This window comes from Oncorhynchus kisutch, unplaced genomic scaffold, assembly GCF_002021735.2.
Source record: "Oncorhynchus kisutch isolate 150728-3 unplaced genomic scaffold, Okis_V2 scaffold4009, whole genome shotgun sequence".
NCBI lineage: Eukaryota > Metazoa > Chordata > Actinopteri > Salmoniformes > Salmonidae > Oncorhynchus > Oncorhynchus kisutch.
The window spans coordinates 74,058-92,132 of record NW_022265954.1 but is presented as its reverse complement, the minus strand read 5'-3'; the positions used below and the strand labels follow the sequence as shown (position 1 = coordinate 92,132).

General features: G+C 46.2%; 2 protein-coding genes across 3 annotated transcripts in view; one reads left to right on the top strand and one right to left on the bottom strand.

Annotated features, from left to right (window-relative positions):
* LOC109884328 (vasorin-like) overlaps positions 1–6,928 on the top strand; it is a 45,394-nt gene extending 38,466 nt beyond the window's left edge. For both annotated transcript variants that reach the window (XM_031821687.1, XM_031821688.1), the window contains one exon: positions 2,357–6,928. In XM_031821687.1, coding sequence (XP_031677547.1) covers positions 2,392–4,539 — 2,148 coding nt within the window. In that variant the 5' untranslated portion in view covers positions 2,357–2,391 and the 3' untranslated portion in view covers positions 4,540–6,928. The remainder of the gene's footprint in view (positions 1–2,356) is intronic.
* LOC109883976 (mitochondrial import inner membrane translocase subunit tim16) overlaps positions 1–18,075 on the bottom strand; it is a 179,596-nt gene that overhangs the window by 116,523 nt on the left and 44,998 nt on the right. The gene's annotated exons all lie outside the window — the stretch shown is intronic.

The window sequence follows — 18,075 nt, the reverse complement described above, 5'->3', positions numbered from 1 at the left end:
TATAAAACCACTAACGGCAGGTATAAAACCACTAACGGCAGGTATAAAACCACTAACGGCAGGTATAAAACCCCTAACGGCAGGTATAAAACCACCAACAGCAGGTATAAAACCACTAACGGCAGGTATAAAACCACTAACGGCAGGTATAAAACCACTAACGGCAGGTATAAAACCACTAACAGCAGGTATAAAACCACTAACGGCAGGTACTAAACCACTAACAGCAGGTATAAAACCACTAACGGCAGGTATAAAACCACTAACAGCAGGTATAAAACCACTAACAGCAGGTATTAAACCACTAACAGCAGGTATTAAACCACTAACAGCAGGTATAAAACCACTAACTGCATGGATTAAACCACTAACAGCAGGTATTAAACCAACAACAGCAGGTATAAAACCACTAACAGCAGGTATAAAACCACTAACGGCAGGTATTAAACCACTAACAGCAGGTATTAAACCACTAACAGCAGGTATAAAACCACTAACGGCAGGTATAAAACCACTAACAGCAGGTATAAAACCACTAACAGCAGGTATTAAACCACTAACAGCAGGTATTAAACCACTAACAGCAGGTATTAAACCACTAACAGCAGGTATAAAACCACTAACAGCAGGTATTAAACCACTAACAGCAGGTATTAAACCACTAACAGCAGGTATAAAACAGATACTACCAGAGGAATGTAGTATCCATAGTAATAAAACAGGTCTAGTAAGATATACAGTATAGATGAATGTGTAATGATCAAGTAGAACTGTGTTCCAAATGTAAAGTGGTTTGTGTCTTTAAGCAGTTGAATAGAAGTATCATATCCAACAGCAGTGTTGACTGTGTGTGTGCATGTGTGTGCATGTGTGTGTGCTTGTGTGTGCTTGTGTGTGTGTGTGTGTGTGTGTGTGTGTGTGTGTGTGTGTGGAGAGTCAGTGTAAACCGTCTCTACGGTGCAGTTCTGAGCAGGTAAACAGCTAGGGTTAGTTGTTCAACAGTCTGATGGCCTGTTGGTCCGAGACCCGATGCTCCGTTATCATTTGCCAGATGGTAACAGTCCGTGGCTTGGGTGACTGGAGTTCTTGACAGGCTTCATCGCCTCCCTCAGACATCGTAATCTGAACAATTTGTGTGTGTGTCTGTAACGTGGTTTCACAGGCTAAAGAGTTTGCCGTAAACATGGAGAAAATTGTTAAATGTGCTTCCCGTTCAACCACAGTGTGTGGAGAACTTTAAATGGTAGTGGGTGGACTGTACAGACCCTGAGAGAGAGACAGACAGACACAGAGAGAGAGTGAGAGAGACAGAGACACAAATGTGTTTACCAGTCCACAGCACCAAGTACTACCAGGATCTATAGCAAGGTTTATGTTAATGAAGCAGCTACCAAACCTGCTACCACAGTAACTAACAATATGCTTGAGGAAAACACCTCAGAAAGGAAAACAACATCCAGGATCCACTGTGTCTGATACAATACTATCAAGTTCAAGTCACCTTGGTCAGAGTGTGGCTACATTAGATTGCTACTCTCTATCTAAGGGAACTTTCTTTCCCCTGAGTCCAGTGGAAAATGACTCAAAGCCCTGAGGTCACTGCCGTACCACGGCCCATTGTTTGAAGAGCCCTGTGTCAAGAGACCACGTCTTTGATCCTTCATGTGTGCTCAGACGACGATAATAACGCCACATATTGTGCTAACCACATGAAAAAAGAGAAACTAATACATCATAAAGATCTATACAGATTTGTGACGCATTATACAGATCTGAAGGGTAGTTATAGTACAGAATTGCTGTATATCTCAATTTAGCACTTCTACACCTCTATGTCCTATACTTCTAGATTGTCTCTATGGCCTATACTTCTAGGTTGTCTCTATATCCTATACTTCTAGGCTGTCTCTATGTCCTGTACTTCTAGGGTGTCTCTATGTCCTACACCTCTAGGTTGTCTCTATGTTCGACACCTCTAGGTTGTCTCTATGTCCTAAACTTCAGGTTGTCTCTATGTCCTACACCTCTAGGTTGTCTCGATGTCCTACACTTCAGGTTGTCTATATGTTCTACATCTCTAGGTTGTCTTTATGTCCTATAATTCTAGGTTGTCTCTATGTCCTACATCTCTAGGTTGTCTCTATGTCCTACACCCCTAGGTTGTCTCTATGTCCTACACCTCTAGGTTGTCTCTATGTTCGACACCTCTAGGTTGCCTTCCTTTCCCATGTCCTTCACAGTTTCCAGCAAGACATGACAAAGATAAGACTCTGTCTGTGTATATCTATTACCCAGTGGCCCTGCATTTAAAGCATCTCTTTCTATAGCTGACCTTGTCCTTGATCTGTCCTTTCAGGCTGAGAGAGGAGACAGAGTGACTCCAGTGGCACCATGAAGGCCTTCCTCCTCCCTCCGCTGACGCCCTTCCTCCTTCTCCTCTTGCTCTGGCTCCCTGGCAGGACTCTGGCCAGCGACTGTCCCCAGGACTGCACCTGCTCCACCCCAGAATCCATCTTCTGTTTCCAGCGCCGCTCTGCCACCATGCCCCAAGGCGTCCCGGAACCCACCAAGAACCTCTACCTCTTCGCCAACGGCATCGAGACCCTGGCGGAGGAAGACTTTGTGGGCATGGAGAGCCTGGAGATGCTGGATCTGAGTCAGAACAAAGTCACGGTACTGCCTGACCGGGTGTTTGAGCCTCTGACTTCCCTGAGGAACTTGGACCTCTCAGCCAACCAGATCACCCATCTGTCAGAGGAGAGCTTTGCGGGCATGGCCCTACTGGAGAGGCTGTACCTCTACAGCAACCACATCCGGACTATACACCCTGCCGCCTTCCACAGCCTGGAGCAGCTGCTGGAGCTCAAGCTGCAGGGAAACCAGCTCACCTCGCTCCCCGCCCTAGCCATGCCCAGACTGCTGCTGCTGGACCTCCGCTTCAACACCCTCCCATCCCTGGGGTCAGCCGACCTCCAGATGCCCAACCTGGAGTCTCTGAAGCTGGCCGGCCTGGGCCTCGAAAGCCTGAACGAGGACCTGATGGCCAGCCTGGGGAACCTCCACGAACTGGACATCTCTGGCAACGAGCTGGGCTCCTTCCCACCGGCGCTGAGGGAGGTCCAGGGCCTGATCTACCTGAGCCTGGCCGGGAACCCCATGGGCCCACTGAAGCTGGAGGACCTGAAGAACCTGAGCGAGCTCCAGGAGTTGGACATCAGCAACCTGAGTCTGCAGGGCTTGCCTGACGGGTTCGCACAGCTTTTCCCTCACCTGACTAAGCTGACGGTGGCCGAGAACCCTTTCAACTGCCTGTGCACCCTGGCCTGGTTTCCCGGGTGGCTCAGGAACCAGGGGGTGACTCTGGGCAGGACGGAGGAGACCCGCTGCCACTTCCCTCCCCTCAACGCTGGGAAGGTGCTGGAGAGGCTGGAGCACAGGGAGTTTGGCTGCCCCACCACCACTACTGTCACCGCTAGCACAGTCAGAACCAGCACCACCATGCCCCCTCCAGTCACCACCCTGCCTAGCACCTCCCCAGCCATCCCTGCACCAAGGCCCAGTGAGGAGGACAACTCAACTGGGACAGACAGCCAGCCCCCGCTCCCCGACCCTGCCTCTCCCAGCAGCAGCAGCAGCCAAGACCCAGAGGTGGACTTCTTCTGCCCCTCCCAGACCTGCTTGAATGGGGGCACCTGTCGGCTGGACGGGCAAGGCCATCTGGAGTGCACCTGCCCTCGTGGCTTCTATGGCACCTATTGCGAGAACCGCCACCACTCCCACCCCCCTCCCGATCAGGACCACAATGACAACAACAATTACATTTCCGCGGCAACTGTCACCGCCGATGCCCCCGACATCAGCTCGCGCCTGGTGACCAGCTCCTCCATCCTGCTGGACCTGCACCGCTACATCAAGGACCGGCCCTACATCCGCGGCATCCGTCTGACATACCGCAACCTGTCGGGGCCCGACCGACGTCCCATGCAGCTCAGCGTGCCCGCTTCCTACCCGGAGTACACCCTGAGGGGGCTGCGGCCCAACTCCACCTACACAGTGTGCGCAAGCCCGCTGGGCGACCTCAGCGGTGGGGACAGCGTCTGCACGGTGGCCCACACAGCGGCCCAGCAGCACACTGCCACAGGGAGGCAGGTGGAGGATAAGAGGCTGACCACCATGCTGGTGCCGGCTCTGGCCATCCTGCTGCTCCTAGTCCTGATTGCAGCCACCGTGGGGATGGTGTGCTACATGAGGAGGAAACGGGCCAAGGGCCACCTGGATCTGGAGTGTGAGCCAGCCCAGCTGGAGCTGGAGGGAGTCAAGGCTGGTTCCAACATTGGAGGGGCGATGCCCCAAAAGCAGCCGGAGCCGGCTGTGGTTCAAAATGGTGGCCTGGAGTACGAGGTGCTGCTAATACAGGATCATTGCTCGCCGAACAACAACATGGCTCTCTCTCACAAGCCCTCTTATGCTACTCAGACCCAGAGGGTCAGACTAAATACCTCTAGCTACTCATTCCCTCACGGACTAGACACCAGCTAGAGTTGTTGGTGACAGTGGAGGAGAAAGAGAAGACCGGCCAGCCATGTGTCAGCAATTGAGAAACAGAACAAATATTAAACTGTGCATATATTAAAATATGTTTGAAAGGATTATTTGAATAAGGGAGCCTTTTAAAGTGCCTTTATTCTTATTTCCACACCTCCTGCTTTGTTTCTACAATCACATTGCTGGACTGGCGCCCCGCGGCTCGCTACTGAGTGTGCCCACTCTCCACAGCAGGTCAAAGGTCAAGCGAGACTGGGCCAGACAGAGAGACATCAAGGTAGTGACCTAATCCCTGCTGTGTCTACTCTAAAATGGGGTCTGCACTGAAATGGGGGTGTATTGCTGTGCACCCCTTGTGATACCTGAACTATGTAAAAAGAGTATAAGCAATTATTTTTCTCCGTAGCACCTCAGCACTACCCCAGTGGCGCTTGCTGTGAATGACATCCGAGTCACCAAATGAAGAGAACTTTTTCCAGTAATTGAAAAGCAAGGTGCCTGACATTTATCATGCTTTGTTTCGGCTCTATTGCTTAGTGAAGTTGTACTTTTTTTGTTGTGTTTGTAAATGTTTTTATACTCTTGCTGTTGTTGTTGTTCTGTAAGTATGTGACTGTTACCACCCTTCATCCCCCCTTAACTGCTTGTGATTTAACAGACAGATTAAAACCCAGATTCAAATCTTTGAAGATTAAAACTCGTTTGTACCAGCGAAGTCAATCAAAGGCTTTACCCTACGAATGTCAGACAGTCTAAGCAGCTGTAAGTCTCGTACTAAATCCCCTCCCCATTCTCTGGCCCTCAACCCCGCCCCGCCCCCCACACAAAAAGCACCGATAAACAGTTTCAGTTGGCTGAAACCTTAACATTTGTTTCTGTGCTGCAGCGAACTTCAAGCATCCCCTGAGCCTGCCTCAGATCAACCACACACACACATGATTACCACAGAGAGAAGAAGGGGAAAAATAAACAGTTAATTTATAAAGGCTTTATTCATTGTTTATGTCCCCAAGAGGGAACACAGTTACTTCAGTAAACCGCAATTCACAAGAACGCACTTGTTAGCCTAGCTTAGCCTAGCCTCTCAGAGAGAGATGCTTGTGGATTTCCCTCAGGCAGAATTAGCCTCTATGGTGCTTTGTTGTGCACCATTAACTGGTCTTTGGAAAAAGAGGGTCCCACGTCTTGCTCACTTGCAGCCAAGCAGACTATGAAAAGTCCAAGCGTAGCATATAGTTGAAGGTTTTATATGGGCTCTGTCTGGGACGAGGGACATGGAGGAAAAAATGTGTACACCAAACTAGAATATGCTGAAACACCAGTGTTGAGATTCAAATCTCAGAATGTGAAAACAGTCTAAGTAACTTTTATGTGTCTGGCGCTAAACCTGCCTGCCCCCGATGAGGATCTCAGTGCCGACTACAGTATGAAGATCTCTGTCGGTAAACAGATCAGTGATAATGTGGAAGCATGTCCCGTCTTGTGCACAGAGAGGCAGACATCAAGTCACTGTCATGCTTCAGTAGTACTGTATCCCCCACTAAACACACACACACACACATGCCCACCTACTCCATCCACTACATTTAAAGACATTCTCCAGTACTTTTGTATCGTTTTTAGCCAGTAGTTCTGAAAGTAGCATTCATGAGACAAAAGTGGTCCCTGTGTACTACGTGCAGATATGTGCCCCACATAATTTCTCTTTCTCATTCTGCATCTAGCTAGCTGACGCTCAAATGGAAAGGGGCTAAAGCTCATTGGCTAGAACTTGAATTGCCAGGGGGAAAATGGAGAGAAAATGGCTTTAAAGAACTAGGCATTAAATGGCTAATTGAGGTAAGACAGTAATTCTGTGAATAGAGTATGCATTTTTAACTACATATTGACACATCCAGCCCAAAGTGGGAGGTTTAACAAATACTTAGCAGTCGCTAAAGTTCCAGAGCATGTATTTAAACCTCCTGAAATGGGCATGTCAAGACAAGGGTCCCCTCTTCTAACATGCCTAGTGACCAGGTACATTATGACTATTATTTTAGGAAGGAAGGGTTGGTGGATGCTGTCTACCACTAAATCTTATACCATCTAAACAAATACTTAGGCCTCAATATTTAACACTTAAAATGACATCTGTTTAAAGTGTGTAAAACTACCAAACAACTTAACTGGAATACTTGGTTTTACAATTCAAAAAACATTGAAAATATCCAGAAATATTTTTGATATTATTCCTATTTTCCCTGTTTATTTTGGGAAGCTTTTCATTGTTATTGTTCATCTCTTTCCATGTCCTTTTGAATTAAGTGAACATGTTTTTATGAGCAAATAAACACAACGTTGACATTATTAAAAAAGTTGAAATAAAAACTGAAAACAAACATTTGAGGTCACGTCTGTTTGATTCCTCTAAATCAGGGCTCTCCAACCCTGTTCCTGGAGAGTTACAGTCCAGTAGGTTTTAACTCCAACCCTGTTCCTGGAGAGTTAGTCCAGTAGGTTTTAACTCCAACCCTGTTCCTGGAGAGTTACAGTCCAGTAGGTTTTAACTCCAACCCTGTTCCTGGAGAGTTACAGTCCAGTAGGTTTTAACTCCAACCCTGTTCCTGGAGAGTTAGTCCAGTAGGTTTTAACTCCAACCCTGTTCCTGGAGAGTTAGTCCAGTAGGTTTTAACTCCAACCCTGTTCCTGGAGAGTTACAGTCCAGTAGGTTTTAACTCCAACCCTGTTCCTGGAGAGTTAGTCCAGTAGGTTTTAACTCCAACCCTGTTCCTGGAGAGTTACAGTCCAGTAGGTTTTAACTCCAACCCTGTTCCTGGAGAGTTACAGTCCAGTAGGTTTTAACTCCAACCCTGTTCCTGGAGAGTTAGTCCAGTAGGTTTTAACTCCAACCCTGTTCCTGGAGAGTTAGTCCAGTAGGTTTTAACTCCAACCCTGTTCCTGGAGAGTTACAGTCCAGTAGGTTTTAACTCCAACCCTGTTCCTGGAGAGTTACAGTCCAGTAGGTTTTAACTCCAACCCTGTTCCTGGAGAGTTAGTCCAGTAGGTTTTAACTCCAACCCTGTTCCTGGAGAGTTAGTCCAGTAGGTTTTAACTCCAACCCTGTTCCTGGAGAGTTACAGTCCAGTAGGTTTTAACTCCAGCCCTGTTCCTGGAGAGTTACAGTCCAGTAGGTTTTAACTCCAACCCTGTTCCTGGAGAGTTACAGTCCAGTAGGTTTTAACTCCAATACTGGACTGTAGCTCTCCAGGAACAGGGTTGGAGAGCCCTGTTCTAAATCGTCTGTTTTTCTCTGTCCCAGCAGAACATTTGACTGGCAGTGGGAAGCAAGGGAAGAAGGAGCCAGTGGGAAGAGAGGGAGGCATGATTGAGCCAGTTATTAAACCTGTCAGGATGTCAAGTCTGGCAGGCAGTTCGCAACCCCCCCCCCCAAGACACTCACGTACCCCTTTGCCTCCTCCCCACACATACACACCGGATGTGTGTGAGCCTGAGAGAGAACACATTGTTTTTATGTATCCGTATCTGTTAGCTCTTCCATGTCCTTGGATCTGACTACCACCACCTCCAAGAAGTGCTTCATTATTAATCCAATGTGTCCAACAGAGTGTTACATTCCTCCCTCCAGCAGAGCACCACCCAACACAAACTTCTCACCAGACTGTTTAGGGGGGTCTTGGTATTTTTCCCTCAATAGCTTGAGGTGCAGGTAAAAAATATGATTGAAACCACACAGAGGCTAAATATTAATAGTGATTTGTACCGCAGACAGGGTCCCTGACTCTGAGCTAATGGGTTAGCATTGTTTGTTAGCGTACATAAAATATTAACCTCTGACCATACACAAGTTTACAGGTACAGGCTTGGCAGGGGCTGACTGTACAGTATGTCCACACACACACAGCTTGGCTCAGGTACAGGCATCCAGCTGCTAGCTGTTGTGCTCAGTCCCAGCACCAACACAAACACATAAAACAGCTCCACTGCGGTCCTGAAGACACCTATTATTTGGTTCTGAGTGAAAACAACCAAGTATACCCAGCGAGTCACCAGTAACACACACGCAGCAGGTTCAGCCTTTGTTTTTCAAACATTTTCTTCTTCTCTTGTCTCCCTCTCTCACATCATATGTTGGAATAGTTGGGGGAAAAAATCTGCATTCTGCCTCGCAGAGTTAACCCAGGTGCAACTGGAGTCTCAAACAATCATGTATGTGACGGTGACAACTAGTACTTGAGCTCTGTGTGGATAAGAAAGAAAGAAAGACTGGGAAAGAGAGAGAGAGAGAGAGGGAAAGAGAGAGAGAGAGAGAGAGAGAGGGAAAGAGAGAGAGAGAGAGGGAAAGAGAGAGAGAGAAAGAGAGAGAGAGAAAGAGAGAAACCCAGGGAGAGCATGTGTCTGTTTCTCTCTTTTCCTTCTGTGAAACAGGCCTCTTTTCTTCCCCTTGGCTTTAACAGACCTGGCCTCTGGCGAGGGGCCAACCCCGACGCTGCTCAAGCTGCATGCGCCAATCAAAGGAGCCATTGTAGCCGTGAATGAAGCCTTTTTCAAATTATCATCCTGAAAAATTCCACACAAAATTATTGCTGAGTAAATATTTTTGAACTTTTTTCTCAATCGTTCTTTCTTCTTTCTTCAATCCCTCTCATTTTTAGTTTTAGCTTCTTTTCCAAAACCAGGGCTTGAAGGGAGTCTGCCAAGGACAATGTGTTAAAACACGGGGTTGTAGTGTGGCTTCGAATTGGCATTTCCGCTCCCTCTCTCTCCCTCTCCCTCACTCTGTAATAATAGTAAAGATGTGAGAGCTGAAGGGTGGTGTACTACTGTACAGCTGGCAGTAAGTACAGCTGGCAGTAAGTGATGCCCTGTGCGTTCCCTCTAGTGCCAAAGCCAACGGATGGATCAAAGGGCATGAGAGGGCAGAGGATGCCCGTCTGACAGTGAGGGATGACAGGAGAGGAAAGAGGAGAGGAGAAGGAAGGAGAGGAGGCTAAGGGGGAGGCTTTGGTTTGGTTTTATGTGCTTTTCACTGCAATAAATTGTGGTGAACACATGCAGTCGATTTCACATGCTGTTCAGTAGATTATGAGATATAAAACAAACAGGATCATAATCCCCCTGGAGATACCTCCTCCCTCCCTCCCTTTCTACACTGTGGTCGAATGCTTACTGGAAGTCAGTCACATGGGTTGGCTTAAGGCAGGTGTGGATGTGCTACAGTATATCTATGGTAAAGCAGGGTAGAGGGCAAAAAGCAGGGTAAAAAGATGGTTAAGGTCCATGCAGGGCCACGTGCCCTGAAATCCCACGACTCTGCAGAGACTAGTTGCTGACGTGTAAAGAGTTGTTCACGGACAGGGGCTGGTGGGGGGGTCTGGGGGGTAAGTTCAACATGGCTTCCAAAAGCGAGCCTGGAATTAAAGCACATGCATCTAATCTGAACAGCCTGTCATTCTGGAACGCACCACAACGGTGCTTCTCATTTCATAGGAATGAGGAGGGGGGGAGAGAAGCTGGGGGGGGAACGAGAATGTTATTTATTCCGGAAAAAAGAGGGGGGTAAATCTGGCATTAATGAAACAGGGAGGTGGTTGGAAGAGAAGCACATGTGTTTGCTTGGTCCACTGATAACAACAGTTTGACTGATCTGATGAATCAACAGAGATTCCAGAGACGAGATGAGCTCAATTAGACTCTATTGGTTCTCGAAGTGACCAATGACCACGTGTTATTACTGCAGGGGATATTGTCAGTGTACCTGGCTAGTGGCTACAGCACATTTCTTGGTTTAAAACATTTTACAACAGAAAACAAAAATGAGAGTCCAGGTCGTCCCTCCTTATTTCAGTCCATTTTCCTCCATTTAGTACCTAATGAACAGGACCCAGCTGTTTCTGGGTTGTTAGTCCATCTGACTTGTGTGTAAAAGTATGTATCCTATGGGAGATGTCCTTGAGATATTAAGGCTACTTGAGGCTTTTGTTTGACTTTGTATGGAGAGAGGAGCCTGCTGCTTTGTAAGGCCTTCTGAGAACCTTGCTCTGTATTGAGGAATCACGAGGCTGCCTCTGTGTTGATTTGTCACAGCTGTTGTAGCCTTGAGCCATCCTCTTACCTGGGACATATAAGAGCTGTTGTAGCCTTGAGCCATCCTCTTACCTGGGACATATAAGAGCTGTTGTAGCCTTGAGCCAAAGTAATTTTACTTTAAAGGGGCAGTTTCCACAACATGAGGTCAGAATAATACTGTGAAATTGTGAAAATTAGGATAATGCCCCTTTCAGTGTAAGAGAGTGGTTTGAAATTTCAGCTTGTCTGGCTGGGTAGACCTGATGACATCACCAAGCGGTATAAGTTAATAGACCAATTAAAAAATAGAGTTTTCCCTCCTCTCTGTAAAAAACAGCTAGTTTTCAGGTTACACATCCCTCCTTCTCCAATTATACTCCTCCCTCAGACCACTCCCAGACAGTCCTAACAAAATGATTTCTTGAGAAATTGCATTTTACTAAGATATTGTTGTTTCGTTTGGACCATTTTAATTTAAAACAATCACAGTAAGGTAGAAACGATTTGATATTGAGATAAAAACGTCTGCATTGGATCTTTAAACACGTGATTATTTCAGTGTCTAGGGGTTAGAGGTTAGGGCAGGACTAACTCTGGTCCAGGGGACACAAAGAGATGCACCTTTTTGTTTTTTCCCCAGCACTACACAGCTGATTCAAATGATCAACTCATCATCACACTTTAAAGATTTCAATCAGGTGTGCAGTGCTAAGGCAAAAACAAACCAGGATTGAGAACCACTGGGTTAGGGGATAAGATTTGATTTGAGAGTGGGCCTAAAATACACTCTGTGATATGGGGCTATGTACAATACTCTAACAGACTTCAGTATTGGCCTTCAGTCTGTCTGTCACTAGCTATTCCCATCACACTGATGTTCAGTCACCTGTCCTGCCTGGAGGGTTCAGACAGACAGACAGTGTCACCTTCCTCTCAAGCAGCGTTTCCCAACTCCGGTTCTCCAGTACCCCCACCCGGGGCTGCTACTGTCGTGACACCAAAAAGAGTAAATCAGAGCTGATCAAACAGGGTTTTACTGAGCTGATCAAACAGGTTTTACTGAGCTGATCAAACAGGGTTTTACTGAGCTGATCAAACAGGGTTTTACTGAGCTGATCAAACAGGGTTTTACTGAGCTGATCAAACAGGGTTTTACTGAGCTGATCAAACAGGGTTTTACTGAGCTGATCAAACAGGGTTTTACTGAGCTGATCAAACAGGGTTTTACTGAGCTGATCAAACAGGGTTTTAATGAGCTGATCAAACAGGGTTTTACTGAGCTGATCAAACAGGGTTTTACTGAGCTGATCAAACAGGGTTTTACTGAGCTGATCAAACAGGGTTTTACTGAGCTGATCAAACAGGGTTTTACTGAGCTGATCAAACAGGGTTTTACTGAGCTGATCAAACAGGGTTTTACTGAGCTGATCAAACAGGTTTTACTGAGCTGATCAAACAGGGTTTTACTGAGCTGATCAACATCCTAAAAGTCTCTGAAAAGCAGCCAATGATCTCTGGTCTGATGCAGTCACTGGGTCGTGGCTGTGTAAGGTTCAGCAGGCTCTTAGCTGGATTAAAGACTACTGCCACTATGTTGGCATAACTTTTACTGACAATTTCAACACTTTTTGGAAACAAAAGATGCTCTACAGGGATGATGGGCTTCACCCAAATCATCGGGGAGCCCTTTTCATATTTCAAGGCTGCGTTAAGATACTGAGTCAGTGACAGTCTAAGCCATCCTCTCTAAGCGTTATCCTTGTACTGTTGTCTATACTGCCAGGGGTGTTGTCAGTTGTAATCTTGTTCCCATTCCTTTCAACTCCACTCTTAGATTTGCTATTGTTAGCTCAAAAGGGGAGCCCACTGTGGTCTGCTCACCCAGCGCTTTAGTTCCAATGTGAATTCCATAAACTTGAATACCCCCTCGGTTTTCACATCACGTAGAGGGCTTGGGCTGTTGCACGATAGCAACCAAAGCCCATGTAAGTCAGTTTATAACATTCCATCATTGGTTACTCGAAGAGCTCCTCATATTGACATTGGCTGCGACCTCGGGGCCCTATGGTTCTAATCTTGGAAAAGTAATTACAATTTCTTCTCCTTCCTTTATTACTACTAGGGATAGACCAAATGGTGCAGTTCTATACACTCTTATAGCCATACCAACTATATCAATATCAACCATCAGACAGGGCCTGCAACCACCTACTGAACGGTGCTTGTTTGAGTTTGAGTTTCCATGTGACATAAACAATCGTAAAGGTCTTGGGTTGATGCATCTGAAAATTAGGAAACTAACTTCCTAAACTAAATTACATTAAGATCTGGGTTATGCAGACTAATCTGGATATTCTCGTATTGACTGAAACTTGGATCTCTGGGGACATTCTGGAATCTGATATTAATACAGACAGAGTAGGTGGTGGTGGAGTGGCCATTTTTATTTAAAAAAACTTCTCTGTCTCTTTACTGAAATCCATTTCCCTTGCTCCAAAATTTGAACTCCTATCGTTTAGCCTTTGTCTGGGGAGAAATGTATCTATAACTGTTATAGGGATCTACCGTCCTCCCTTAGCTAACCTTTGTGCACTCGAGGAGTTAACTAGTTTGTTTACTAATTCAGAGGTTATTATCCTGGGTGACCTAAATTATGATCTAAAAAGCATGTGTAATGATCTAAACCTAACCCAGCTGGTGACTAAGCCTACACGGCCCAATCCTAGAGATCCTTCAAAGGCATCTCTGATTGATCACATTTTTATGAATACATCAGAGAATGTGAGATGTGAGAATACACAAATCTAAGCCTCGTGTCATCACAAAGAGGAACTTTAAAAACTTCAGTCAACTGTCTTTTTCACATGATCTTTATACTAGTGACCTTGACTGTACTTCAGTTATCCCTGAACCTGATTAGCTTGGATCCTCTTTGCAGAGGTCTTCAATGCTTTGTGGATAATCATGCTCCCTTCAAAACATGTCAGGGTTAAAGGTAGATTGAATGCCTGGAACACTATGCAGTTATCAGAAATCATTCATGAAAGCGATGATGCTTGGGTCAAGGCCAGGAACTCAGGCTTAGGCCTGGACTGGAAAGCTTTTAATCAAATCAGAAAGGCTAAATCTGATTATTATCTTTATGATTGTAATGGGAACCCGGCTAAATTCTGGAAAACTGTCAAATCCCTGAAGGGTTCTACTCCCTCCTCTCTGCCACAACAAATTAGCTCAGACACTGGCCATATTACAGAAAAAAAGGCATCATTGATGCATTGAATCACCATGTTATTTCAGCAGGCTCTCTCTTTGAAAGAACTTTAAGCCTATTCATAATGTTGTTGTGCTGGATGCTGGAAGCGTAAACTTGCTGAATGATCAGAGAAATGGTAGTCAAAGCTTTTCTATGAGGCTATTTACAGAAAAATCAGTCCTGGATGCTTTGCTAGCAATAGACAACAAGATATCCACAGGGGCTGACAAAGTGGATCCTGGTCTGCCTAAGTGTGCAGCAACATCATTGTTGGCTCAATTACCCACATTTTTTTATTTAACATTGTCATCAGGAAATATTCCAAAAGTATGTAAACCAACTCTTGTGCTGCCACTCCATAAGGACGGAGACAGTAGGGATCTTAAATATTATCACCCCATTTTAAGGCTTCCTTGTTTAGCTAAGATTCCAGAATCCTTGGTAAATGTACAACTTTGCTCTTTTTTATGTGAGAAATGTATTTTGAATGTAAACTGATCAGGGTTCAGGCCATAGCACTATTACAGCAACCACTTCAGTTGTTAATGATCTTGTCAACACTTTAGATACTACAATGAAATGTGCTGCTTTGTTTGTGGACCTGTCAAAAGCTTTTGATACTGTTGATCATGTTATTTCACGTATAAATACTTAGGATATGGATTTAACATTAAAAACCAATAGATGAGCTGGTTAAAATGCTAAGATTTGAAGTTGGCTTTTTCTATAGAAACAGATTGTGCCTTTCTCTAAGCAGTAGGAAGCAGATTAGGGGCAGATAAGGGGCAGATTAGGGGCAGATTAGGGGCAGATTAGGGGCAGATAAGGGGCAGATTAGGGGCAGATAAGGGGCAGATAAAGGGCAGATAAGGGGCAGATAAGGGGCCGATTAGGCCCAGATAAGGGGCAGATTAGGGGCAGAAGTAACCGGAAGGTTGCATGTTCAAACCCCTGAGCTGACAAGGTACGAATCTGTCTTTCTGCCCCTGAACAGGCACAAATACAAATTTGTTGTTAACTGACTTGCCTAGTTAAATAAAGGTCAAATAAAAATAAGGGGCAGATAAGGGGCAGATAAGGGGCAGGGGGCAGATAAGGGGCAGATAAGGGGCCCCCGCACCTCTCTGATTCAGAGGAAATTTAAGGTACCGATTGAGGAATTATTTGTGGATGAATGTAACTGTTTATCTGGGTGATTTGTGATGTTTCATTTGTGCTTACCATGGACTGTTTTTTGTATTCTAATGTGTGTATATATATATATACACACCACATGACCAAAAGTATGTGGATACCTGTTCTTCGAACATCTCATTCCAAAATCATGGGCATTAATATGGAGTTGGTCTCCCCTTTGCTGCTATAACAGCCTCCACTCTTCTGGGAGGGCCCTTCACTAGATGTTGGAATTTCTGGGGGGGATTTGCTTGCATTCAGCCACAAGAGCATTAGTGATATCGGGCACTGATTTTGGACGATTAGGCCTGGCTCGCAGTCAGTGTTTCAATTCATCCCAAATGTGTTCAATGGGGTTGAGGTCAGGGCTCTGTGCAGACCAGTCAAGTTCTTCCACACCAATCTAGACAAACCATTTCTGTATGGATCTCGCTTTGTGCACGGGGCATTGTCATGCTGAAACAGGAACGGTCCTTCCCCAAACTGTTGCCACAAAGTTGGAAGCACAGAATCTTCTAGAACATCATTATATGCTGTAGCGTTACGATTTCCTTAAACTGGAACTAAGGGGCCCGAACCATGAAAAACAGCCCCAGACCATTATTCCTCATCCACCAACCTTTACAGTTAGCGCTATGCCTTGGGGCAGGTAGCGTTCTCCTGGCATCCGCCAAACCCAGATTCATCCATCGGACTGCTAGATGGTGAAGCGTGATTCATCACTCCAGAGAATGCGTTTCCACTGCTCCAGAGTCCAATGGCGCAAGGTTTATACCACTCCAGCCGACGCTTGGCATTGCGCATGGTGATCTTAAGCTTGTGTGCGGCTGCTCAGCCATGGAAACCCATTTCATGAAGCTCCCGACAAACAGTTATTGTGCTGACGTTGCTTCCGGAGGCAGTTTGGAACTCGGTAGTAAGCTTTGCAAATGAGGACAGCACTCGGTGGTCCCGTGCCGTGAGCTTGTGTGGCCTATCAATTTGCGGCTGAGCCGTTGTTGCTCCTTGACGTTTCCACTTCACAATAAAGGCATTTAGAATTGACCGGTATAATACAGTAGACAGACTGAGGTACTGTACAGAGGCAGGACTGTGACTGAATGAGGAACTGTAGAACACATTCTAATACAGTAGACAGACTGAGGTACTGTACAGAGGCAGGACTGTGTCCCACATGGCACCCTATTCACTACATAGTGCACTATGGGCCCTGGTAAAAAATGTGTGCACTATGTAATGAATAGGATGACATTTGGGACACAACTTGTGTCAGGATGGAGGTAATCTGGCCTGCTGGGTCTGCCGCTCACTTCCTGACTGGGCCGGGCTCAGGAATGTAGAGCTGGCTGAGAGACGGGGGGGGGGGGGTCTTTCCCAAAGCCAGGTTTACTCTCTCTCAGGCTAATCACCAAACCCCTGCCTGATTTCAGGTAGATGCCTCTGGACATTCAAATGCACAGGAAATGGTTTGTAAACAATGCTAATGAAAATGTATCCACTCACTACTGTAAGTCGCTCTGGATAAGAGTGTCTGCTGAAATGTACAACTAAATATTTCTCAGTCAGGTTATTTTAAATTTGGCTTTTAAACTCCGTCTCCCTTCGCTACACTTTTAAATGTCCCTCTAGGTTGAGATGTGCAGTATTACTGAACATCTGCATCAGCTGGGAACAATGATGTAGCATATTGGTTAGAATAGGAGTAGACCATGCAATCAGCAACACTTCTTCTGTGACATTATCTTTCCATTACAATAGAGACACATGCTATCAATCAACCAAATCATTTCACCATAGTGTGTCATCTGATATGACTGACTGACACAAACTCCTCAACAACTACAGAGGGATTATTATACAGAATCTCTCCTCTTCGGTCGGTCGGTCGGTCGGTCGGTCGGACGGACGGACGGACGGACGGACGGACGGACGGACGGACGGACGGACGGACGGACGGACGGACGGACGGACGGACGGACGGACGGACGGACGGACGGACGGACGGACAGACAGACAGACAGACAGACAGACAGACAGACAGACAGACAGACAGACAGACAGACAGACAGACAGACAGACAGACAGACAGACAGACAGACAGACAGACAGACAGACAGACAGACAGACAGACAGACAGACAGACAGACAGACAGACAGACAGACAGACAGACAGACAGACAGACAGACAGACAGACAGACAGACAGACAGACAGACAGACAGACAGACAGACAGACAGACAGACAGACAGACAGACAGAAGTCTGTCTGTCTGTCTGTCTGACAGAAAAGAGAGAGAGAGACAGAAAAGAGAGAGAGACAGCGAAAGACAGAGATAAACCACACACACATAGAGAACAGGCCATGCAGCAGACAACCAAACCAATAAAGTCTGGATGACAGCGGATGAGGAGGGATGATGAACATCACCCAAGAGGGTTACAGCACAACCCAAAACAACGAGCGCCAAGACCTGGTGCTGAAAGTTTAATACACATCCTATTACAGTGATGATGCTAACTGGAGCAGACCTGCGCCCCGCACGCACCCACACAGACACAGACACTGACAGGGTGAGAGAGAGAGACAGACACAGTGTGTTTGAGGGTTAATGGGTTGGTGGGAGACTGTTTGAGACTACAGAGCAGCTGAACTGACTTACATGGACACTGCTCTGGATTAAGACAACAAACCAAATCCAACCAACCGCTCGTACTTCACCAAGCCCCCTTTCAACAAGAGACTAGCCAACCGCTCGTACTTCAGCAAACCCCCTTTCAACAAGAGACTAGCCAACCGCTCGTACTTCACCAAGCCCCCTTTCAACAAGAGACTAGCCAACCGCTCATACTTCACCAAGCCCCCTTTCAACAAGAGACTAGCCAACCGCTCGTACTTCACCAAGCCCCCTTTCAACAAGAGACTAGCCATCCGCTCGTACTTCACCAAGCCCCCTTTCAACAAGAGACTAGCCAACCGCTCATACTTCACCAAGCCCCCTTTCAACAAGAGACTAGCCATCCGCTCGTACCTCA